The sequence below is a fragment of the Tubulanus polymorphus genome, chromosome 12 (assembly GCF_964204645.1).
Source record: "Tubulanus polymorphus chromosome 12, tnTubPoly1.2, whole genome shotgun sequence".
NCBI lineage: Eukaryota > Metazoa > Nemertea > Palaeonemertea > Tubulaniformes > Tubulanidae > Tubulanus > Tubulanus polymorphus.
This window is the reverse complement of record NC_134036.1, coordinates 5076473-5102709: the sequence shown is the minus strand read 5'-3', so window position 1 is coordinate 5102709 and position 26237 is coordinate 5076473. Positions and strand designations below refer to the sequence as shown.

Genomic DNA, 26237 nt, shown 5'->3' with positions numbered 1-26237 from the left:
CCTTTCAAAGGGATTTATTATTCATTTGCAGCTGAAAACTCATGACGGTGGGAGGAAGAAATAAATTCACAATAGAAACAGTGAACTGATTTGAATGAGCACAATAATAAGTGTATATTGTAGACCTAATAGGATTGCGCGTAAAAAATGTCACTTGTTTTGTACTCATTCGACTTGTATATATTATTGTAAACCCCTTAAGCCTAGCGCACATCGACACTGCGATTGGAGACAACTAGTTGCTACCGAACGATTACCCCGCGCACATCGAAATCTAGTTACAACCGGTCAGTTGCAGCAACTGCATGGCGCGTGTTGATCGTCGAAATCCAGAGCGCGCACATCGACGGATATGACTGCGATTGAGTACAACCAGTTGCTCAAAAGTAGAACATGGGCAACTGGCTGGAACTGGAGATAGATGGACGCTTACCAATCGTAAGCTCGCTCACATCGACACATTCAAGCAACTGATCGTATCCAGCCAGTTCCTCTCATGCGCCGAAAACTGCCTTGCAACTAGTTGTCTCCAATCGCAGTGTCGATGTGCGCTAGGCTTTAGATCGATTAGGCTCAATTTCCCACTTTAATCTATGCTTTCATCACACTATTTTATAGCAAATGTATTCGATTACACGTATTATATCAGGTTATCCTAATTGAAATTAGTATTGAGCCGCTCCCATTTGTACTATCTAATTTCTATCACTTTCGATAACTGGATTAATCCCTACGTTTTGGATAAACGTCACGGTTGATTAAGCCTACGTACATAGGTCTCCAGCTGGCACGTGTAGATTGTGATAAAAAAAGTGACCAACATTACGAATCCGTTTTTACCCTAACACTAGTTAACGAACGCACTCCACGACCCCGCAAGTCTTTTTCTAAACTCTTACTACAAAATGTGGTAATGCTTGCTAGTGATTTGTCATTAAACGTATAGTAATAACATTAGTATTAATCGATATTTATCCCGATCGTTATGAGAACTTATCAAACTGTGGTGAGAGTATTAACGCGCGCACCTGGTCAGACGTGAGCTAGGAATGGTGCAAATGTTCGATCAAATAGTATAAGATCTCTGCGTTGATATCAGGATAGGAAAAAGTACTGAAAAAGTCATTCTAAAACGTACTGGTGCGATTGGAAAACATCATCAATTTACCATTTCCAACAATCAATGCCTCTTACTATTTCCTTGTGACATAGATAAATTACTCGTATTGCATTTACATGATAGATGTCTGGCTGTCTGACAAACTAAAAAAAGTTTAAGATCAATGCCGCAGGATAGCTACAATGACTGCTTCCCGATTGACTAAATCACATCATCGATAAAACATCATTAAAATTTAAACATGTATGCATTCGTAAATCCACTAGAATCATCATCAAACTAATATAACTGACAAACTTAACCATTTACATTTACAAAGTGACAACCTTTGGAATTGTAGTATCGGTACCTTAATTAATTGCATGGTTTTCGTTGAAAATGGTTTTATTTCATATACTTCCAAACAATTCCAATTTTTCTCTTCAGCTGCGGTGCCCTAAATTCTAACCTACCCTTATCATATATGAATATGTTTTTTACATTTACAAATGCCGGTAATGGTTTTAAATTGGCTGATCAACGGCAATATCTCGTGTGGGGCAAATTGGTGATAGTATGTATTAACAGAAATGATTAAAAAATTACGATAAAAACGGAATTGATTTATAATAGAGAAATATCAAGGGCGCATGGGCCCATTTAATGTTTACACACATACACCTCGAATTTATCTTCGCACGGAGAAGATCATTTTGTGATGTGAAGTAATATTAGATCCATCCTCGCTTGCCAGGGCTCCGGTATCACTCCCGAACTCGCTTCCACCAGCCCCCTGGCCTAACGAAGCGTGATTTCATTACTGGCGCTGTCGCGCATGACGTCATATATCGATTTGCGAAATACTTCCTTGTTCGGTAAAACGTTCGCTGATTGGTCCATTTAACGGGAAAACCAACAGAAGTCTACTGTCGGTTTGTTACAAGCGCTGTGATTGGTACGACCGGATTCTGGTCGGCTAGTAACGACTCCAACGACTCGTGAGGTCAAGGGGTTCGGGGAACAGCTTTAGCGTAGAGGGTTCGAATCCCTTGACGGGTGAAGATGTATTAGATCTCAAACTTCAAAATTCGGTCGGAGTGGCTGACAACAAATAAAACGAAAAAATTGTGGAAAACCAAAATTTAAAGCGCTAAACTATAATTCTTTGATAATATTTGACTTGATTGTGACGTCTATTTCTATTGATTATCAGGTTAAATGTTTTCTGACATTTACCAGAAAACCCCATTTCAATATCGACTATTATATTTTTTTCATTTCACAGCATTAAAGATCAGTCTTACTTTTCACGATTCAACGTTATAAAAGCACTGTCGATTTGTAAAACATTTTTTTTCATACGGATACATGGCTGGGTGGCGGAACTTGAAATTATAGGACGCGAAAAGAGCGACTAGGACAAATTTGTAAGCTTTGCATTTTAACTAGGACAAACATCCACATCACAGAAAATGAGCTGATCACTGCAGCTACACATGTACGTTTGAGCTGATTAACGCAAACCTACATGCAATAATCTCAACCTGCCGCGCGCCTTACCGGAAAAAAAATACCGAAAATTCTTTTTAGATAATATAAACTATTTTCACTTACCCCCTTTCAACGTCGACTCCATCAGTTTGTTCCGGGTGTTTTGAAAACGAACTCGCGGTGGTCTGTCGAATTGTCCGGTGGCGACCAGTGCTAAAAATATACACACGCACAATAACTAACTGCGTCCTGAATAGTTCTCTTCGCTGCTTTATTATTTATATGGCTCCGAAAACTGTTCACGCATCGATATCAGATAGGAAAACTGCACCGAACACGGAACTGTTCACGCATTCGATTTCAGATACGAAAACTGCACCGAACACGGAGAAGCATATACAAATATGGTATAGGCCTATACAAAATTCGATAACTTTTCCAAAAAAAAGTATTAGATATATGGAAAGACGTTGGGACATGATAAGAAGTGGCAAAATATGGCCTTTTATCGGGATGAATCTAAAAATATAAAGGGTAAATGTTACTGGCTGGAGTTTTTTTAACCTTGATTATTAAAATCAGCACGAAAATACGAGTCGAGTAATAATGTAAATCCCGCAATCACAAACCGAAAAGCTCGATTGTGGAATTTACTTTTGCTATTTTGTCGCGACCCATTGCAAAGTTTTACTCCGTAACTGATCGCGTGCAAACAACGGACTGAAAGCATCTTTTCCAGAGCAGAGCGGCATTCGCAATATTATACATTTTGGAAACCGTACAAGCGAAGGGCTATGAATTAGTAGGTAACCATAGAAATGGCAACTTCGTATTTCTGAAACTTCATTCTAAAAACGATTGGTGCCAAGTTTTAGCCGTTCATGCACAGTCGGGTCAATAAGCTCCGGTACTAAGATTAATTGATTGATACTTGATTTATTTACAAATCGCTTCGAAGGACGAGATCGTTTTAATAGAAAAATAGTTAACGTGTTCCGTGAGTTTGATAATGGTTTAAACTCATGATGTGGAATATAATTGCTTCTCGGTACAATCGAGGTTACTTTTGCGGGATTCGAACCCTGCCCGGTTTAAGCTAAACTACAAGACTGACGCGTCGTCTCAGTAGGTTCGATTCCCGTAATTCCTATAAACGCAAGATGAAAATTTTACCCGTGAAAATCTTAAGCGCATCAACATTTTGTTGACATCTTCCCTTATCAGCTCCTAGAATTCACTAGTTAATGATATTCGCGAATTCCAAAAATGCCTAGGAAATGCGGGACTCGACCTTATTGAGGCCAAGATGTCGGTTCGAAACCGGTTAATTGCAACAAAAAATTTTTATCAACCCCATATCCAGATCAATTTTTCTTTTCACAGGACTATTTTGTTTTTCAGTACCTAAAAGAGTGACAGATGGAGTGATAAATTTGATATAGAAATGAAAATAAAAAAGTCTGCAAATCGTGGGACTCGAACCTTGTGCTGTCACACGCTGTCGCGAGATTGTCGAGTCGTAGCGGGTTCGATTCCCGTTTTTTTTCAATTCAACTAAATAATCCGCTCAAACGCATTCATCAATTTCCAAATAAACGTGAATATTAAACGATTAGTAGAAAGCTGGTCCAGTCGGTTAAAAGTCTCACTATTTTCTATTCATAATTTCTGCCGTGTGGATTACGATTTATAGCGAGCGCGGATAGTTGAACAAAACAATTTCCTAACACATTCATAAATATAGACACCGATGACTTGAAAAATAAATCATGAATTAGTTATTCACCTATACATTTATAAACGTAATTGATATCAACTCTTAACTCACATCACCCTCTAGACTAAAGGGTAAAACTAAAGCCTAATTATTGAAATGAAATATCCGTAATTGGATATACAAATACGCCTGATATTTTCATCCATTCTATCTAAGCTTTTGGACATATAACTCTGGCGGGTATGGTCCAAGAACTAGCTAAAATGACAAGCCCCATTTTGCGACCTAGAGTACTACCACAGACTGTATATACTTCAGAAGTATATACAATTATCACCCAAGATTACCCAACCCCAGGCCAGAGTGACTCAGATAGATGGGAGCGGAAATCGCATCTCGCCTTCGGCGTTAAACAAACTATCGCTAAATTCTTAATTATAAACTGGATGTTTCTAGAGTATAAGTTCACCGCTTAGACCGAGAAAACCCGGCTGGAAAAAGTCTACACGATTTGTTTTCTCAAACTTACCTCGAAATTGAGAGCGTTGTGAAAACGATTACTTTGCTTCTGTAATCCATAAATCCTTAAAAAGCTTGACGGCCGCACATCCTTAATTGAGTATATAAATCCTCGTCCGTAGCGCGCAAAAATAGTGGTCTTAATCACTGACAAGGCCTAAACCCATACGAGAGACGTGGGTCTAGCTATGTCCGGGTAAGAGATCGAGAGGGTTGATGTACTACACGTGCAGCTGATCTGTGTCAACGCGATGTAGAAGAACGCGGAAATACTTGCCTTTATCACTGACAAGGTGCAACCCCGACGAGACGTGGGCCTAGCGCTATATCCGAAACGAGTACGAGATCGAGGAGGTCAATACACACTACACGTGCTGCTGATCTGTGTCAACGCGATGCGTATGAAATATCGATCGATCGATCTTGCGAGACACCGAAGGTCGCATACCTCAGAGACATCGAGGCGTCATCGTCATATCACGGTCGTTTCTAATAATATCATTCCTCCGATGACACGACGGTACAGCGGGCTGTGGATGGAAATAAAAACATTTTCTACACTCGGCGATTGGAGGATGTACGCATCGACGTAGGCTAATTCGAGTAGGTATTATATTGTTTTACATACAAAAATGTGCCTTACATATAAGCTTTAATGCATATCTCTTTACAGCAAACAAAGGGAATAGGGTCCATTTCATATAGGGGGGATTACTTTTAGGGTATGGGGTCGCTTACTACTATCCCTAGGGGAGGTATTGGTTTAGATGATATGGGTTTAGAGGGTACCCGATCACAACCCGACGAAGAATTTTAGGGCACAAACTAGGGTAATGACTATTTGAGAAGCTGTATATACGTTAAGCGTAAGGGCGTATGTACGTATATACTAGGGTACCGTTCTAGGGCTTTTCGGGTCTTATCGCTGAGTAAAGGTTCATCGAGGAGGGTGTGCCTTGACCCCTGATATTTTCTGACAGAAAACAACGTTGCCTATAGCCTATCTATAGGGTCGGCAGCGAAGGGGCTTCCAGAAGGGGGTCACTCGATTCAGGACCAATCCTCATCGATGAGGGGTTGACCTTAAAATTTTCACAACCTAATAAGTGTCACAAACGATGATTTTCAGGGTTATTTAATACTTGAGATCACTTAGCAATAAGTGGGCGAATGTATTCTAGCATAATATAGGCCTACCCAAATATATGTGTATATGAATGGCCTAATACACCCTCGGCCTTCACACCCTTGGTAGAAAAAAAAATCCAAATTTTCTACGGGTTTAGACTCCAAATTTTCTACAGGTTTAGACACCCACTCAAAGGCGGGCCAATAGTGAAGCTAAGTGGTTCTAGCTTGTTATTTCATACGAGTCTCTGAATGGGCCTAATATTTCGACCCCTCTCCACCCCTACTGAAAAAATCTAAATTTACCACGGGTCTACATACCCGTTCAGGGTCCAATAGGGCTCACATGTTTGAGACTGATTCAATTTTGCTCTTCTTTAAATCTAATCTAACAACTCAAGACCAGTCCTAAGATTTTTGGGACCACTTTCGAACGAAGTCTTAACCGGTACCACCGGAATCACGAAGATAAGAAATTTAGAAAAAAAAGAAGATGTCTTACATGTGTGTCTTGTGATGCCAAATGCCTGCTTGTGGCATAGAACAGTTTAACTCCAATCCTCGAACTCGATACGCCTTGCCAAAATCAGACAAGGCTAATTAAGACTTATTCAAAAACCGAAACAATTTTTAGGTCTTCGTAATGTTTGATATTTTCCAATTTTTAAAACTCGGAACAACTGTGCACGTGCCAGTCCGTCCGACACCTTGCGCACCGATATCGAGTGGCTTAATAACATTTTGCTTTCCAAGACGGTATAGCCTCAGATGCGCCGTAGTAAACACCTTTTCATCGTCGCGTCGGGGTCAGTTCCTCTATTGTGGTCGCGCTCAAAATTCGTAATATAGAAACCGCGGGCGCGCGCAGAATGCGCACCGTCGCCCGAATAGTTTAACTTCAATACGTATATCGAAGTTTATTCAATGTACGCGGATTTATTTTTGTAGGTCGGATTTTGCGAAGGAATCTCGTAAGGCACAATTCAAAAGCCGCGGTCGAAGCTGCGCGATAAGTTAGACCATGGACTCTATGGCAGTACATAATGTGAAACACGACGCCCAGCTCGGACGTGCAGTGTTGCAGGATGGGTTAACATGGATTAACGCGAAATGATTCGGAAAATCAAAGAGGTAAAAATTGAGCTGAATTGATCGAAATCCCCGTTTCATATTCGTAGTATCGAGGAAATCATATCGAAATTGAAATGTTTCCGAGCAGTTCGGGTCATGCTGGCTTTAATCCGACCCGATTTTGACCGAATACTACCCGCATTGCCCCATTTCGAGTTGTGATCTATTCAATTCTTCGACAGGGTATATAGGTATACATATAGTTTACTCGGGTCCGTTCCTTTTTTGCAGTAAATCTCCTGAAAATCAAAAATTTTATGCTCAGCTTTGGTTCAATGCCACGCAGCTGATACCCAGCGCCCAGTAGTTGCTCGGAGTTATAGGCTAGATAGGGGTAGAAATACCGATTTGGGGCGCGTTTGAAATATACACTGTTTAGAATATCTGCGCTATATACAAATGGAATTATCACTATATTACTATATACTATGATTATTATCTTTATCATTAACAAATTTTGTATAACCATAATATTGGCCACGCTCATGGTAAAACTAAGATTTTAGGCCGAACTATGAGCTAATTGCGATATTCAACTGAATAATCACACGAAATAGTGTTACTAATATTCGAGGTTTCTTTTTGAGTTCGAATTAAGAAGATTCGTTCATGATTGAAGTTTATTCAGCGAATAGCAAATGATTATGAATCATCGCTTTTTTGAACCGGGCTCATTAGGGACGTTTCAACTCGAAATAGCCGACCGCATTTCAACTTGAAAATATCGCAGACCCGTGCCGAGGGGGTTCGGGGTAGCGAACGATACCCCTAGAATTTCCAGCGAATTTCGAAACGCCCTTCGAAAAGTCAGCGTAAAAAATTTTGGTCGAGAATTGTAGAAAGTTGAATACAATTTTCATGTCTGGAAAATGAAAAGCAATCTAATTTTCAACCGATTTAACCAGGTACCCGGGCACTTCATATTCAAGGTCTGTTCTTTTTCAATAGGAACTTGCCCCTTTTCATGCCTTTTTTGAAAATAAACTGCCTCTCAAAAAAGCTCGGCACGGCTCATCAAAATGCAACGCATCGCCGATTACGATATTGGCGTTTATTACGCGATATTTTGTTTGGCTGTTCAAGTTGCTACCGTTCTTAACGCAACCTTCGATCACGGATAGTCCAGAGATAGGCGCGGATCGCGTGCACGGAAAAATCAGATGACGGCCGATTACGATCGTCCAGTATCTCGGCAAGCGCGAGCGTCGCGCTACGCGCTCTTACGGTTTACAGCGCGCGCTCGCGTCGCACACCTGTAATCGGTAAAAGTCTCCGAAGGCAGCAGTATCATCCATCGCACTCGATCGCTCGCTAGCACCGCCATCAGACCGTCGTCGAAACTTCGCGCCGAACTCGACGCCCGACGAATCGCACAAAACTAACGAACAGGAATACGCAAAGAATCAAGATCGTATCCACTATAAACTAAATCAGAGCCACACCGAGAAGTTTCGTTCCCGGCCCGAACAGGTTTTTGTCAAGGCATTCGACACGATAAATCGACGCGACAGAAATATGAACCAATTCGTGAAGATCTTCATACTTTTAGCGGCGGGTAAGTTTGAACAGTCTTCTTAAATTTCTTTATAATCCTTTATAATCTATAATCAATCCAAAAATCGTTTTCGTAATTGTTACTTGTATGAGATGATTGCGATGATTTCACGTGTAACTTTTTTTTCGGGGTTCGAAACCGATTTACTTAAACCGTATTTATTTCGTTACTTGTGAAATGATTTCGCATGAAACTTTTGTGCGTACAGCTCTGGCAAGAGTAATTCTCGTAACATTTCCGAGGTAATTAAATCGTCAGTCATCTCGATATATATATTCATTGTATCATTGTATATGTAACTCTAAACCTTTTTGGGTTTCGTAACTTGTAAGAACACGTAGGCATAACCGATACACGACGTAACAGCCCTTCTTTGATTCGTCACTCTCGGAACAATCTTACGTAACTTTTTACGGGATCGCTGGTAATGAACTAATACGCAAATCATTGTTAAGTTTGAATCGTGTTTCCGAACCGTTTTTTTTTTGCGTTTCGACCATCATGAAATCATCCTGCGTAAAAATGGCGTAACTTTTTGATTCCCGGGAACTCCGTTATTTCGAAGACCTCGAACAAAACTCGTCGCTCGAGCGGTATATCCGTCGAATTCGATTCTCCTACCGAGGCATTTTATTCGTACATTCATGCGATTGTATTTCCGTTTTTTCAGTTTTTTGGGGGACTTTTAGAAAAAGTTTTTTTTTTACGATATTCGATGAAAACGCAATGATATACAGATATTAATACTCGCGCACTTGTCATTATCGATATACCGGTAATTCCTTCGTGGAAATCTTTCTTTATTTCGAGATGAACAAACATTATTTGGCGTGAAATAAGAGTACCGTAATGACGTTTGAAAACAATACGTAGCGCGCATATTTAGAAATCTGTTCGGATGGCGTAACTATTGATAATCCGTTGAAATAATATTTAGCGATGCTGAAGTCGAAAGTTTTAGGAAACACCTTTCGGAGAATATCGAAAACCTATGATATTTACGATTCATTCAGCGCAATGTTATGTATATCGAACGCAGATTCGTAATAGTCCTTGGAAAAGTTCGAATCTTATAAAAATGATTTTTAAAAAATCAGTTCATTCTTAGTGAATTTAACGGCTTATGTTTTAACCGCTATAGTGAACCGGGTGCGGTAAATTTTCTGAATTCTCGATTTCAACCGGCGTTTTTTTTTTCTCAATTAAACATGAGATTTTAATTGATTGGTGACGACGAGGAGAGCGCACGATGAAACGCTGTTTTAGATATCGGACATTTTCGAAGAATCCATTTAACGATACGGCGCCGAGCGGCGATAATGGAACCACTCATCAGGCGAATTCACTCCGATGTTAGGCCTTTTTTTTAATTACTCGATGCACGGATTTTTTCAGGAAAAAGTGGGACGGTGAAGGGAAATATTAAAATGAAAACATTATTTCTTCGTATATGATAGGCGTTTTACAACGGAAGGGAGCTGGAAAAAGTAAAATCGAATTGTTTTGAATATTTTGAGGATTTTCCGCATGAAACTGCGGAACGGCTGCCGAAGAAAAAATGAAAATGGGCGAAAATTGTTACGAACTCTTAGTATTCAAAAGATAGGTGAAAAGAAAAAATCTTACTTTCCGAAAATATTTTACTTAATATGACGAATTTTGCAAAATTATCCGAGTGATTTCAAGAAAAAAAACCGCCTTATCCGGTAGCGGCGTTGAAGGTAATGAAACCGTCATTTCATTTCGTGATACTATAATCGTGCGGCTTTTGTCTTACTCGCTCTACGGACGCCAACGAATGGCTGATTTTCATATTCAGCTTTAAAACGCATTTCACACAAGCATTGGTGGCCTTTTGAACGCTGCGTGTATATATAGTCGGGTTGCTCGTGACTTTCATGATTGTTTACGCCGCCATATTGCCTGTCAATTTGAACAATTCCCCGAAACCGGTGTTTAGCATTATTCGTATCGCTTATCCAATTACGCGCCTCGATTTATAACGAATATTCGGTACATAAACGATATCCGTTTTCAAGTCGCTCTAGGCTCGTAACCGATGTGGGCAGGGTTTCGTTCAGGGCACTCGATATATGATATTTAACATTGATTATTTCGAGAAAGACAAACCCTGAAAATTTTCGGGTGTCAAAGAACTTAAAGTCCTTTGAGAAGACGCCTCGAAGACCAGCCGATTAGAGGGTCATTATACCGAGTACTCTGATCGTCGACTGCGGCAATCCAGGATTCCGCTTGTGGCAAGCGAGGATCCACCAGGTTCGCTACCGTGCGCATTCGGGTATGACGTAGTCGGAGATTTCTTCTAAGATTCAATAAAATTCAATCCACAATTCTCGGATTCTGTACGAATATGGTGATTAAAATCACGCATAAGGAAAAGGCGTAGCGCCTCATTCCTGATTATGAAAAATGTAAATGAAAGATAAATTATTTCCATGAAAATATGGATGAAGGCTTTTCCGAAAGCAACTAAATTGTTTTTCTTCTAAATACAATTGTGCCTTTATCATTAGATAAGAAAATAATACATTAGATGTAAAAGGTTTGCTAAAAGTAGATTATTAGCAATACGTTATAAATAGGATCTTGTTTAAGTCGGAAAAAAATAGTTATTTTATATAACCATCTAAATCCGGTTCCACAGTAACATGTATTCTTGTCCAAAATAAGAAATATTTGTCATGTTGATAGAAATTATCAAGATTTAATAAATGGTACCAAATAAGAATAAATAGCATACATATTTACTTCATTTTAGCGGTCTGAATTCAAAGAAGAATTCAGACATGCAAAAACCCAAATGTGCTATTTCCCCATTCGCCCCTTCGTCCTACTACTGACGAGTTGTGTTAACTCTGAGTTAAAGTCAGTTCATTTTCAACGAGTGAACTCCGAGTCAAATCTCAACTCGGACTCGCGAAACCGGGTCCTGGATAGCGGCCGGCATAGCCGATATAAGCACGGCGATGACGACACCGCATTTGGGGAACAACGGAAAAAAACCACCACGCTAGAAAAAAAAAACGCTAATTCCTACGTATATTTAGCCTCATTAGTTCCTATACGGTTGCGTTGTTCGCGTTTTCGGGACGATCAATGGTCTCTGTTCGTTCATCTGTTAAACAGCGTCGTATATTCCGCACTAGAGCTGTCGTTTTTTTTGCTGCGGTTCGCTCCGTATGTGAGTGTGTGTATGCGTGCGCAGTCGTCGTCCTAGTCGTCTTACCGATTCGTTCTTTTTTTTGTCGTTCACGTCACGTCCTCGGGGCGTCATTAGAACGATTTCCTTTCTCTCTCTCTCTCCGACTCTCTCTCTCTCTTCTCTCATTCTCGGCCGCGGCTGTTCGCGCGTCCCTTACGGTAACGACGAAACGACGTTCGTTTCGTTCGAATTTTCTGTCGGCTCATTTATTTTCATTGCCGCCAAGACGGATTCATAATTCATCCGCACCTCCCGTATTAAACAGTGTATATGCACCGTCTCTGTTTCTCTCAAGCTCGCGTGCCACCGTTCAACTCAATCGACGAGAGTCGCTGTGAGTAGTAGACGTTGTACGACGCGAAATTAATTCGACATGTTTTATATCGGTTTTGTTTTTCACGAATTTCCCGTAGCGTGAAATGCCGTTCGGAAAAAAATAATTCATAAACACAATTCTCTCGACGAATGGTTCGATTTGTAAATGTATCGATTGTTTTTGACTTTACACGATTCTAACTTTACGCATTTTAACTTTCGCCATACTAAAAGGCGCAGTTTACCATATGGTTTTAGCATATTGATTATTGTGTCTCTGGGAACAAGATTTAGATTAATCCAAAAACTTTCCGAATTTTACCAGTCTCGACTTTACCGCGGTAAGAGACAGAGTCTACTGTATTTCATAAAATCTTACTCAGTATTTGACACCAACTGGGGATAGAATTTCACCAGTCAGGGTATATTATCTAATAAAAGCCTATCATCCGGTACAATCGTCGCTGCATTAGGTATTCGACGCCGATTCCATTCGCGATTCCGCCGCGTACTAGAATTAGAGGCGCTAAATCGGCTTAATTTCGGCGGAAGTGAAACCGTCACGAGCGCGCTCCGTCAGCTCGTGGGAAACTCGACAGGTGCGCGCGGTGGCAGCGCTCGTTTTAGAGCGGGCGGCGGCGGACGTGACGTCTTTTCTTAGATATTTCTTTTCGTATCGCGACGAGAACCCTTTCGCTTTTGTCTCCTTCCCTCGAAAAGAACCGGAGTATACTTGTGAAATCTCGCGAATATCGCCAAAAGACGTTCCGTACGAATACGAACATTTTTCTTTTGAAGACAATTTCAAACGTTAAAAATGAAAGTTTTAGAAAAAGATGAAACGTTCGCGAAACGATATTTCTCCGCAGAAATTTCGTGCGCGCTCGACCGATTCTCTTACTTAGACAACGAAAACAAAAGGAAACAAAGCCAGTTTTCAAATCGGAATTTTGTCGGAGTTTATTTCTGTTCATTTTGATCTCTTTTATCAGCTCTTCCCGCCGGCCTCTTCTTTCCCTCTCTCTTTCTTCTTCCCTCGTCTCTCCACTCCAAACCTAAAAAATCCGCTAGGCACTGATAAGGTAATCTTGTTTTTCCTTCAGCGCCCTCACCGGTGGCAAAATAAACAATAGATGTTCTTTAGAAATCTTAAAACGTCACCAACAATCTTGAAAAACGCTACGCTCAGCGCTCGCGCAGATCATCGAAAATATTCCCGAAAATCTGCTGTCTATCACCAACGGTGGGGGCGCTGCACAAAACACACAAGTCTTAGCATAGCAGCGCCTATGGGCTGATTTGATTTACTTCAATTTTTCACAGTCAACACTATCCGATTTAGTAGATTATTTCGATTCGAATGATAAAAATGTGTTGAGAAAACTCGCAGTTCATGTTAAGATACTGTGAGTATGTTAACTTTATTTTTCCACGTTTTGACTTTCATTTTCGGCACTCGAATAATTATGTAAAATTTGGAGCATTAAAAAAATAATTTAAACAATCTTTTTCGAGGAGTCGGCTGATATCCCCGGAACGGCCGTAAACCCACGTTCGAGTAAACACCTGCGACGATCCAACGACGACGAGTGTTCGCCGGGAACGAACGCTCGGTTTTTTCCCCAAACGCTATGAATATGTATTTTCTGTCGTTCTCGTCTCGTATGGTTGTTTCGAGATTAAAGCCTTTCCTCGAGCGGCGCGAGCGAGCGCGCGCGCCTCATCGTCGACGCGATCGTGAATGAATATTAATGATTCGACCCGTATTTTGCCGAGTTATCGTTTTGCATAGATTATAATTTGAATAATTCCGACTGATTAGAATTTCAATGAATTCGAGGAATTCGATTGCGAATTCCGTATATTCGGGTGTAACCGCAACGCTCTGCGGCAAGCGAGGATTCCGCGTAACGGCAGGCAGTATCTGGATCCGTTAGGTTCGCTAGTAGACAGTTGGTTCGATTTCTTTTGCATTTTAATTAAATCTAACTTTTCTATTAAATGAATCAATCATTTGTGAAAATCATACCGATATCCGAGAAGAATAATGATAGGTGCTGAGATAATATATGGATTCGGGTGTCTAAAAGTTCAGTAAAAAGTTCATTGCAAATGAACTAATTATGACGACGGACGACCTACTGCTCGTCACGCCATCTGGTGGGATAGCTGACATTGCGCGTTCTCAATTACCAAACGAATCTTTAATTCAGTAATAGAGAGATAGCAATTAATAAAGTTTTACAGTTTTAAATTTAAAGTTTACCGAATATCTAGATCGTGGTACGTTTACTGGGCCCACATAATATAATAGTACGCGTAACCGCAATGTCGACATGGTAGCAGTAAAATACTGAGCCCGGTTTTATAGACCGGTATTACCTTTTACCCGTGGGCTAATTCAATTGAAAATGTATTAAGTTAGCCCTCGGGTTAAAGGTAACACCAGTCTGTAAAACCATCCACTGGGTATTTGTAGCTGTAAATGTCGCGGGTATCTCTTTAGTCTGTAAGACGTCGACGGACGACCACGCACGAAACCACGATTCATCCTATTATTCATTATTATCATTATCATTATTATTATTATTATTATTATTATTATTATTATTATTATTATTATTATTTTTATCATTATTGTTATTATTATTATAATTATTATTATTATTATCATTATCATCATTGTTTTTATTATTATCACTATTACTATTGTTACAACTATCTACTCAATTCGCTGCACTTGCACTCATCATCCTTTTGAAGCATGAATGTCAACGGACGTATTTGCAAATTTAAGTTTTCACCCCGGACGCCATTGGGTTCGAATCCCTGCCGAGGGAGGGTGGTTTTTAATTGTTCTAACGTTGAACGTACTCACGTAGTTTGTATATAGGACATCTGATTGCTTGATCGATCTATATTCTCTCTCGGCTAACTCGTAACGTTGTCGATAACGTTTAGGATATAGTCGAAACGTCGATTCAATATTTATGTATACGCATTTCGGACTATTTCGATATGCTTAGTACGGGGACGTACGTACAATATTATTTAAAACACGTGATGAATAAATCGTGGTTTCACTAGTCCAAAAAATAGTGTGTGATTTAATTTTTTTTCTTTCTTCTGATCTTAAAATAGGGATTGACCCTGTCATCGATTTAGTCGGTAAATTCCATTCGATTTTTTTTTGATTGAGTGACCCTTATAAACCCACCGCACCAGCTGCCGGGGGCGAAACAAGTGGTTCGATTTTGAGAACGGAAATCGGAGTACAGCTACAGAAACAGTGTGTTCAAGTTCAAGTTCAAATTTATTTCACAGAAAGCATGACAGGCTATGTACACAGGTCGAGAGAAAAGAAACAATAAAATTTACAATTTTTTCTAATTAAAAGCACAATTATAAAAAAAAGAGAGAGAGAGAACAGTAGCTTTCAGTGTGGGCCAAGCAAAGCCTTGGTGTGTGATTAACGCGTCCCGGTACACGTCGGCAGGAGCGTATAATAAAAATGACTGCGATACCGTATCGCAGCGCCGTCAGATTTGCATTTGAAATAAAAATGCGCTGCCTTTCGACGTTTATTCAAACGGCCCCGTGGCGAATTTTAAACCTTTAATTAATTGCGACTAAAGCGGTATCGAGTATCCGTTCTCTATAGGGAATTACAGAAAAAAAACCCCACTAAATCCCGCCGTGTTCGATTACGTAATTCTAACTTTCTGAGATGAAAAGACTTTTTATTTCATTTCTAAGGATTAGGCGGCGCGCGGCGGAGCCCTTATCGGCTTACCTCGGTTCATTCAGAGAATATGAACTCGTTCAATTAGCGCTCGTCTCATTAGTCTTAATTACTATCCGGTTGTCGTCGGATTTCCGATGCTCGGAGGGAGGGAGTCGAACGTGAGAACGTATAGGTTAAAATCATCACCTCCCCCTCTCTCTATCCACATTAACTCCACCTTTCCGCCCTGGAGTCCCCTCCCTTTCCCTCTCCCCGAGTCCATCTCCCCGAGTCTCTCAACCTCGCATTGAGTTCCCCTCCCTCCCCTCTCCCACTTCCTTTACTGAGTCCCCAGCTCCCGCTCCCTCTCACTAGCCTCCCCGAGTCCCGCTCCCTTTCCCTCTCCCCGGGCCTATCTCCTCGGGTCTCTCTCCGTCTCATTGAGTTCCACCCCCTCTCCACGATTTCCCCTCCCTCCCCACGTCCGTTCCCTTTCCTGAGTCCCCAGCTCCCACTCACCCCCCCCCCCCCCACGAGTCTCTCTCCCTCTATACCTATGAGCGCTCATAGAGCCCCTCACCGTGTTCTACTATCCCAGTCCCCGTTCCTCTACCTCCCCCTGAGTAGATCTCCCTCACTCCCGATCTCTCATCCTTTCTACGCGTTCCTTATACCCTCTCCCTACATGATTCCCTATCCCTCCCCACGAGTACCTCTCCCTCGCAACCCCTCTCTATCGCTATCCTCTCTTATCACCCGCAATAATTGTCGACGTTAATGAATCTTACTCGGTTTTTATTAAATGAAAACGCTCGAAAAGACGTTTTGAATAAGAACGCTCGGCAATATACACGCGAGGCACGGACGACGATTCGAATCGAAAATTGAGTCGCTTTCAAAAAACGTTCGACGTATTTAAGACACCGCTCGTATGGGAATAGAATCGCTCGTTTCAAATGCAAAATAGCGCTAATTACGCGCGTTCGTGCGTTATGATCAGAAATACCCCGATGCCGAAGACTGAAATATGACTTATTCGATCGGTATCGATGAATACAGAATACCGAGAATTTACGGAAACGCGCGTTTCGTAACAGTACCCTAGTTCGAACTCTCGTTGTATGGCCGAAATATGGAATCTCGGGAAACGGAATTAGAAAAAATCGAGTTGATTTGAGGGTTAAGGGTTGACGGCTGAATTCCCCAATGGACCAAGATATTGTAATTTACGCGCTGTGGCCTGTAAAATACCGCAGCGCCCGATTTAGTATATCTCTGTTAGAGACCGCATGCATGTTGCTCATACACCTCGTTGGTTTCGACTTTTAGCATCCATTGTTGTGGTCCAACTCCTTTAGTTACTACCGTTATGTGAGACTGGTGAAATTCTACCCCAAGTTGGTGTCAAATGCTGAGCAAAAGATTGTGAAATATAGTAGACTCCGTCTCTTACTGCTGCAAAGTTGAGACCGGTTAATTCTTTCCCGAGTTGGTGTCAAATACTGAGTAAGAGTTTGTGAAATACAGTAGACTGTGTCTCTTGGGACTGGTAAAATTCTACCCCGAGTTGGTGTCAAATATTGAGTCAGAGTTTGTGAAATACAGTAGACTCTGTCTCTCACCGCGGTAAAGTTGGGACTGGTAAAATTCTACTCCGAGTTGGTGTCAAATACAGAGTAAGTGTTTGCGAAGAAATGTGCCATCTTAAACCACTTGTGAATCCGCCGCCGTATCTTCGGTTAGGGGGTCGTGACCGGCACGGTCGGCTTCGATCAGCCGCAGCAGTGTCGGCTGCGGTTTAGTCCATACACACAATAAATAATCGGCGCCGTCAAAACAAGCTTAATTTGTACACTATATTGCGTTACGCAATAAGCTGAATTCGTGATGGCTTTTTCTCACGATGCTCGACCCTGTTGTCTGGCGTTTACGGCGAGATGGTTCAGACACCGTTAATTCGTATCGATCAATATATTGTGCTTCGCCCTTGCAATCTGTTGTCCTACTAAAACCCACCTTACATTTTCATTGCTTTCGCAATAGTGGATACTTATATTCTCAAGAAGTAGAGTAAGAGCAGCGAGTAGAACAGGCGCAATGTGTTCTCGGTGAACCCCCCTCTCCTCTCAGCTGTAGCGGGAAAGCAGCGAGTAGAACAGACGCAATAGGTTCCCGGTAAACCCCCTCTCCTCACAGCTGTAGCGAGAGAGCAGTAAGTAGAACAGACGTAATAGGTTCTCGGTGAACCCCTCTACTCACAGCTGTAGCGGAAGAGCAGCGAGTTGAACAGACGCAATAGGTTCTCAGTGAACCAGCTCTCCTCACAGCTGTAGCGGAAGAGCAGCGAGTTGAACAGATACGATGGGTTCTCGGTGAAACCCCTCTCCTCGCAGCTGTAGCGGAAGAGCAGCGAGTAGACCAGACGCAATATAGGTTCTCGGCGAACCCCCACTCTGCCCAAGTTCTAGCAGCAGTGGTTCTCGATGAATTATAGCACTCGATGCCGTGTAGCTTGGCTTGGAGATGAATAGAAATGCAGTCGTAGGATTGTCCTTGGCAAAGTTTTCGTTAATGTCGAACGCGCGCTCCGATGTCGAAAAAAACACCATCGGTTTGTGAATTGTCGAAGGGAAACTGCATCTCTTTAGTCGTGTTGTTGATACCACCTCTCATCCTGTATTTCAAAATGTCAAGAGCGTCGTTTCAAATCCAAGGAAATGTCGTATAGTGTCGAGTTCCGAAATACGAATGACGACCCTCGTCACAAGACACGCTAACGTGACCTTAGTTCTATTCCCTACCTTTTTTTTGTTCTAAATTCCTCGAAAACTCTTATCGTTTGAATTTCGGCTCGTCGGGATTTTTTTTGGTCGCCGCAAAATCTGAGGTCGAACAACACACTGACGAAAATGGGATATTTTCAAATTTTGTCAACGGGTTTAGGAGAGACCCGGTGGGTAATCGGTGACCCCTCTTTCCTCACAGCTGTAGCGGGAGAGCAGCGAGTGGAACAGATGCAATAGGTTCTCGATGAACCCTCTTTCCTCACAGCTGTAGCGGGAGAGCGGCGAGTAGAACATATATACCATTGGCTGTAAGTTCACTGATTCAACTTTTCGTTGAAAAAATAGAAATCAAAAATAAATTTGTTTTTACGAATACGAAATTGCCTTCAACGGATATTAAGCCCACGCTTGCGTCTACCGGTATTTTCGGGGCGGAAAAAAGATTTTCATCTCGGATAAATAGTTATTTCGAATTTGTACACCCTTTTGTCGACAAGGGCAGGTTAGCCTACGCGCACTCGCGAAACCATTGTCCCTCGAGAGGAAAGACTGTTCCGAAAATCGGAGACGCTTTGCACGCGCGGCCTCTGCGTTGTTGTCGTTGTTACGAAGCTGTTTCGCTCGGTTCGGAAAGGCGAGCTTTAACGACGACGCCGCCGAGCCGTAACCTGAACCGACAAAACAAAGCAAAACGACGACCGACGACAAAAGAAAATAGGTAGCAATTCGCCCCGAACGGTTATAAATTGCCACCCTTCTCGCGTTACCCCGCGTGCCGACGAGATAAAATCATAAACGCGAAACAATTCGAGGTTTCCTGATCTTTATGAGACTCGTGTGGCGACGAAAATTCGATTTCGTTCTGCGCGGCGTCAACTGCGATCATCGCCGCGCAAACAACACCGCGCCGCCGACGAGAACCAACATTTCGCAAAATTGATTTTGGCGGGAGCACATTTTCGCGGATTGCTCCTTTAGACTTCGGGACCCAGTTCCACAGTTGTGAGTTAAGATTTGACTCCGATTCAACTCGTCGAAAATGAACTAATTTCAACTCTGATTTAACTCTAACTCATGACTGTGGAACTGGATCCGGAAGGATACGACGTCGACTTTCCGCAAACTGCGCGTTACGCGGTTTAAAACCTTTACAAAGACCGAACTGGCGGTTGAATTTTGCCAGTCTCAAATTTACCGCGGTAAGAGTCAGCGTCGCCTATTGTACTTCGCAAACTTATTTACCCGGTATTTGACACAAACGTTTACCCGAAGGCTCTAGTCATTACGGCGTATGCGACTATAAGTCTACTCTATTTTCGCTATATCATCCTCGGTCTTTTTGTCCTCGATCTCCGGGTAGTATTACACCAATCCCGAGTAACGAGGCAAGCGACGAATATTGTCTAATATTTCTCGAAATGATATCCTATTCGTATTCGACCCCGAAATACGTTACCGGTCTCAACACACCGCGGTAGTCAGCTCGCTTTCCCCAAAACGACGGAACGAATACAATAGCAATTGTCGATACGTTCACCGCGATTTCATTACGCAGAGTATCGGGCCTTCAATTTCGACGAAGACCTCGTTCTCCCCTTTTTCCCCCGACGCTTCCATCCCACTCACGAATACGTCTGAAGCGATTGAGAAACGAAAACCGATAACCGACAGCGACCCCCGGGAAGAGCGGGATATCTTCGTCTCGAGCGTCGGGCGAGCAGCTCAAAAGAACCGAATCCGAAGCCGCGCGCAGTTCGTCGAAAGGTTACGTTTTGCGTTAACGCGCAAAAATAACCACGGTTTTCTTTTATGCAAACTCGAGTCGACGGGTTTCTTTTTCCACGGATGCAATTAGCGATATTAACGAATTAGATCGCTTTAATATTAAGTGCGCCGATTAATCATCGTGCCTGTTTCGGCGTTTTTTTTCAATATGACTATCGTTCCAACTAAGTAACTTTTGTAAATTAGTCGGGGGTGCGTAAACGAGGTCCCGTAATATTTGCCAAGCGAACATGTATATGTGTCTCTTTACGTTAACTTGTCAACGATTCGCTTCGCTGTACAATGCCATCTACTGTTAAAATGAAATGTATGAATGTTCTGTGCAAAACATGTTTTTGTGGAACATTAAAAATGAAAAATGAAAATGAATTCAACTTGATTAGTCTCAGTTAAGTCGAGCGAGTCGTTCTTAAAGAACTAAACTGGAAGTTCCACTCGTTCATCTGTCGATTCATGTAATTCCCGTTAGTTTGGTTTTTACCCGTTCATGCTTTTTAAGAAAATAAGCAATCTACCAGTTTCTCAAATTCCATTCAGTCCAAACGCGCAGGACGCCTGCTCGGCAGAAAACCCGTTATCGCTGCTGCTTTGCGGCTATATTCAGTTTATACTTTAATTTGATCCGGCAAATCTATATCCTATTTTCCTACATCGTTCAATTTTTACGATGCGATTTTGCGTAAAACGAAGGTTATTGTTACTTTGTCAGAAATGCGATGTGTTTAAACAACATACCATTATTACAAAGACTTGATTCGTACGCAATCAAGGCTCAGATCGAAGACCTATCAAAGACCGTCTTAATTCTATAGCCGATCTATCAGCTTAAGGACAGTCTTAAGTTTTGCGACCACTTTTGGAGTCGAGTCGCGACCGTGTAACAGGCCTTCCGACCTTTTTTAGGCAATCAAGGCTTCGATCGAAGATCTATCCAAGACCGTATTAATTCTATAGCCGATATAACGGCTTGTAACAAACGTGTTAAGATTTGAGACCACTTTTGGAGTGGAGTCACTAAGTGCCGCAGGGCCTTGCAACCATTTTGAGGCAGTCAAAAGTTAGGTTTCAAGATTAGTCCGAGACTAAGTATATATTTTTGAAGACACGACCGCGTGGTTCAAAGTTTCGTTTCAATAAGTTAAAATGCCCTAGTCGAACTCTTTTCGGATGCGCACTGCGAATACTGTTCTCCACTTTTTAAAACGCTCGTCGGTGAAACTCAAATATTGGCGCCGCGACTTATCCCGAGTGCACGAACGACGCGGTAAAACACACCTGATAATTTTCTTAAGACTCCCGTTCGGCTCTTTCGACACGCGCGCGCGAACAAACACGCCTCTGTTTTCTCAATTGTTTGAACGACTGTCTGGTTTCGTATTTTTTCAAGCGGCCGATTCGTTTTCGTTTGCGCAGTCGGTAAACATAATAAAAGCGCGCAGCTATCGCGATCGCTGCCAGCGTGTAATTTCGATATAGACACGGCTCGATGTGGAATGAACGCGCAAATAGGTTTTTTGAAAGTTTTTTCGCTTTTTTAAAGGATGTTGTTTACCACCTTGAAGTAGCGATGAGACGGCTTGTACCGCGGTATCCAAATATTGTTTTTTTTTTGCGTATGACAACCTTGAAAAATTACCTAAACCGGCGTGTACGATGGCATTTCGGTAAATGACCCCAGTACTTTGGTATTCAAACACTGGTTTGTAATTTAAACAACCTTTCAGTAACTGACCCCTGTACCGCGGTATTTAAACACTGGTTTACATTAAACAACCTTTCAGTAACTGACCCCTGCGCCGCGGTATTCAAACACTGGTTTACATAAAACAACCTTTCAGTAACTGACCCCTGTACCGCGGTATTTAAACACTGGTTTACATTAAACAACCTTTCTGTAACTGACCCCTGTACCGCGGTATTTAAACACTGGTTTACATTAAACAACCTTTCTGTAACTGACCCCTGTACCGCGGTATTCAAACACTGGTTTACATTAAACAACCTTTCAGTAACTGACCCCTGTACCGCGGTATTTAAACACTGGTTTAGATTAAACAACCTTTCTGTAACTGACCCCTGTACCGCGGTATTCAAACACTGGTTTACATTAAACAACCTTTCAGTAGTTGACCTCTGTACCGCGCGGTATATTCGAAAACCGTCGATTGTTCCGGAGCGATTTGTATAAACAATCCCTATAAATATTTTTACGGACGATGTTGCCGTTGGTTCTTCGGATAACGTTGGATATTGACACCGCATGTCGATTGTCGAATGTGTAATCGCCTACTCGCGATTCTAAATTCAGTCACTCGATACTAACGATCCTATCAATCCCATCAGCGCCGTGTTTTCGACATCAAGCGATGTTTATCGCTGTTTTCCCCTCTTTAGTCGGCGAACGAACGAACGAAAATGATCGTTCTGTATCGGGGCAGCGATTGAGTCGGAGCGATCGAAGTCTAGTTTTTAATGTTGAAACTCCAGACTGTGTGTACCCGCTATTCTATTAGTCTGTAAAGATGGAAAAAATAAAATCTAAATCTAAATCGAACGTAGCTAGAATCCACCAGACGTGGCTACTAGTTGATCAATCTTCCGCGTCCAATTTCTACTACGCCCTTAATGGAATTGTCTTTTCCCTTACATAGACACATCATTGTGAATATTAAACCAATCATATCTTCCCACGGCAGGAATTCGATCCTGATGGCATAGTTACACTCAGCCATGACAAGAACCCCTGCCACACCGGACCGGGTGCGCAGGTACATGCGCAGCTTAGATGATGTCGGTCTAGTGCGGCAGGGTTCCGAAAGTGGCAATCTCGATGCCCTCTGGTTCGAATCCCTGTCAAGGGAGGATGTACCCAGTACTTGAATACTTAGAGAATAAACTCAATGTACTATTCGGAGATACCAGGTTCGATCAAAACTTAGAGACGACATCTCTCAGACGGCACTAACGACGAGGCTTATTTCTCATAGTGAATTAACGTAGTTTAGACTTCATTTTTTGACATTTCGGAATAAATTGAACAATCGAACGTGAACAGCGGTACAGGTTGTTCGCTTAATAAGGATTATACAGGATATTGGCCGAACTTACCACTATTACAATATCAATTACAATACGTTATACATAATGCGTATTAACTTATTACTATTTCCAGCAGATAGTTTCAGTGGGTCCTGTAAATAACGTATGCATTCGGTTGCCTAAAAATTCAGTCGACTGTTATTCGACGCAAAGCCGAGATCTCGTAACGCCTTCTGGTGGGATAGTCGACGGTGCTGTTACCCCATCTCCCCCGGTTACGAGGAATGATGGCAACCGCGCGAGCGAAAAAATGCCCGATATTAATTCGAGCATTGCGGGAAAACGAAGTGGCCACATACTTGTATTATTGCTATATTAATATATATATATATGTATATATATATATATATATATATATATATATATATATATATATATATATATATATATATATATATATATATATATATATATATATATATATATATATATATATATATATATATATATATATATATATATATATATATATATATATATATATATATATATATATATATATATATATATATATATATATATATATATATATATATATATATATATATATATATGCATGGAAATAAGTCAACCTTAAGATGCAATTGTCGTCACTTCAGAAGCGGTCGTCGCCGCTTTTTGAGGCGAAAACCTACTTCAACGCCGTCCACTTATTCGATTATAAGCATCGAGTTTCTGGATTTACGTGCAGAAAGCTGCTGCTGCTGCTGCTGCTGTGGCTGCTGGTGGTGCCGGTGATGTTTGTCTAATGCGGTCTATGAGCCGCGGTGGTAATGTCTGTCGCGCGCGCCAGCACGCCGGATGATTATATTTTTCGACAGCCCGTCTCATCGGGTTCCAACTCGACCGGGTGAGATTTGCTGTGAAAAAAGAAAACGTCTCGAAAAGCCGAATCGAGAAAATTGAGTTAGGTTGATTTTCACGGCTCCAGCGTCGCGTGGTCGTAATGTACATATTCTCTGATGCGCGCGCCGTCGTCGCAGATTTTAAATGCCGAGTATTTTTTTCTGCGAAAGGAATTCTACGCTATGTTGCCTCCCTCCCTTTGTTCGATTTAAACCTGATGGCATCGCGAGACTCTGCCACGTTCCTCCCCGGGCAGGGATTCGAACCTGATTGCATCGCGAAACTCTGCCACGGTCCTCCCTCGCAGGGAATCGAATCTGATTGCTTCACGAGACTCTGCCACGGTCCTCTCTCGCAGGGATTCGAACCTGATGGCATCACGAGACCCTGCACGTTCCTTCCTCGCAGAGATTCGAACCTGGTGGCATCGCGAGGGGTGGCATCGCGAGACTCTGCCACGTTCCTCCAGCGCAGAGATTCGAACCTGACGGCATCGTGAGTCTCTGGCATGTTCCTTCATTACGATGATTCGAATCTGATAGCAACGTGGCGATCCGCCAGGTGCTCCAGTAGCTGTTTGACTTCCAGTTAAAAAAAAACAACCAACTTTAATCTGGAGTTGAAATATCAAAAGCAAAATGAAATATACAACAACAAAAAAAAGGCAACCTCAAGGCAACCGACAAGGCAACCTCAGCCCTTAGCAATTAAAAATACGATTCGTATTCGAATCAAATTATTCCCCAGAGAGGCAAAACGCTATCGGAAACCGATTGCCTATTGTACACAGCGGGGAAGCCGATTTGCTTCGCTGTCACAACAAAGTCGGTTACGGTTCAATTTAAAAAAAAAAAAAAACGGAACAACGCGCCATCTCTTCCTACGCGAGCTAAAACCGGCGCGGGCAATCAGCCGGATTGCGTCGTCGAAATCCCAACAGTCATTCTTCATTCGTCTATGTCTATTATTATCATCGTTTTTATTTTCTATTATCGCGAGCGCTGCAACTCGTTTTTTTTCTAGTTCGTTCGGTCTTCCGGGCCATTTCGCGATTTAATCAGCGATATTGGAAGATACGTCATCGTCGAGTCGGCGTTATTCCGGCGTTATTCCCAGTTTAGAACGAGATTTCCTGCGACTCGTCGTTTTTCTTGTTTTTTCTTTTTTTCAAATATGAATTCGCTTTTTTTGTGCCGAAGACGATGAGATTACGTTCCTTCGGCGATTGCTTTGATATATTCGATTGAGATAGCATTAATTCTAAGAATTTGCGCGAAGGTCTGTTGAGATGGGTGGGTTGTCCGTAGTTCGCTAGATTGTCTTATAATAATGATAATAATAATAATAACAATAATAATAATAATGATAATGATAATGATAATGATAATAATAATAATAATGATAATGATAGTGATAGTGATAGTGATAGTGGTAGTGGTAGTGGTAGTGGTAGTGGTAGTGGTAGTGGTAGTGGTAGTGGTAGTGGTAGTGGTAGTGGTAGTGGTAGTGGTAGTGGTAGTGGTAGTGGTAGTGGTAGTGGTAGTGGTAGTGGTAGTGGTAGTGGTAGTGGTAGTGGTAGTGGTAGTGGTAGTGGTAGTGGTAGTGGTAGTGGTAGTGGTAGTGGTAGTGGTAGTGGTAGTGGTAGTGGTAGTGGTAGTGGTAGTGGTAGTGGTAGTGGTAGTGGTAGTGGTAGTGGTAGTGGTAGTGGTAGTGGTAGTGGTAGTGGTAGTGGTAGTGGTAGTGGTAGTGGTAGTGGTAGTGGTAGTGGTAGTGGTAGTGGTAGTGGTAGTGGTAGTGGTAGTGGTAGTGGTAGTGGTAG

The 26237-nt window shown here is 41.8% G+C and overlaps 1 protein-coding gene across 1 annotated transcript in view; it reads left to right on the top strand.

Moving 5' to 3' along the window:
• Positions 1-8245: 8245 nt before the first annotated feature.
• The window catches only part of LOC141914208 (uncharacterized), a 65114-nt gene continuing 47122 nt past the window's right edge, over positions 8246-26237 (top strand). The window contains exons 1-2 of the mRNA XM_074805474.1: positions 8246-8269; positions 8355-8640. Of these exons, the coding sequence (XP_074661575.1) occupies positions 8246-8269; positions 8355-8640 (310 nt within the window). The remainder of the gene's footprint in view (positions 8270-8354; positions 8641-26237) is intronic.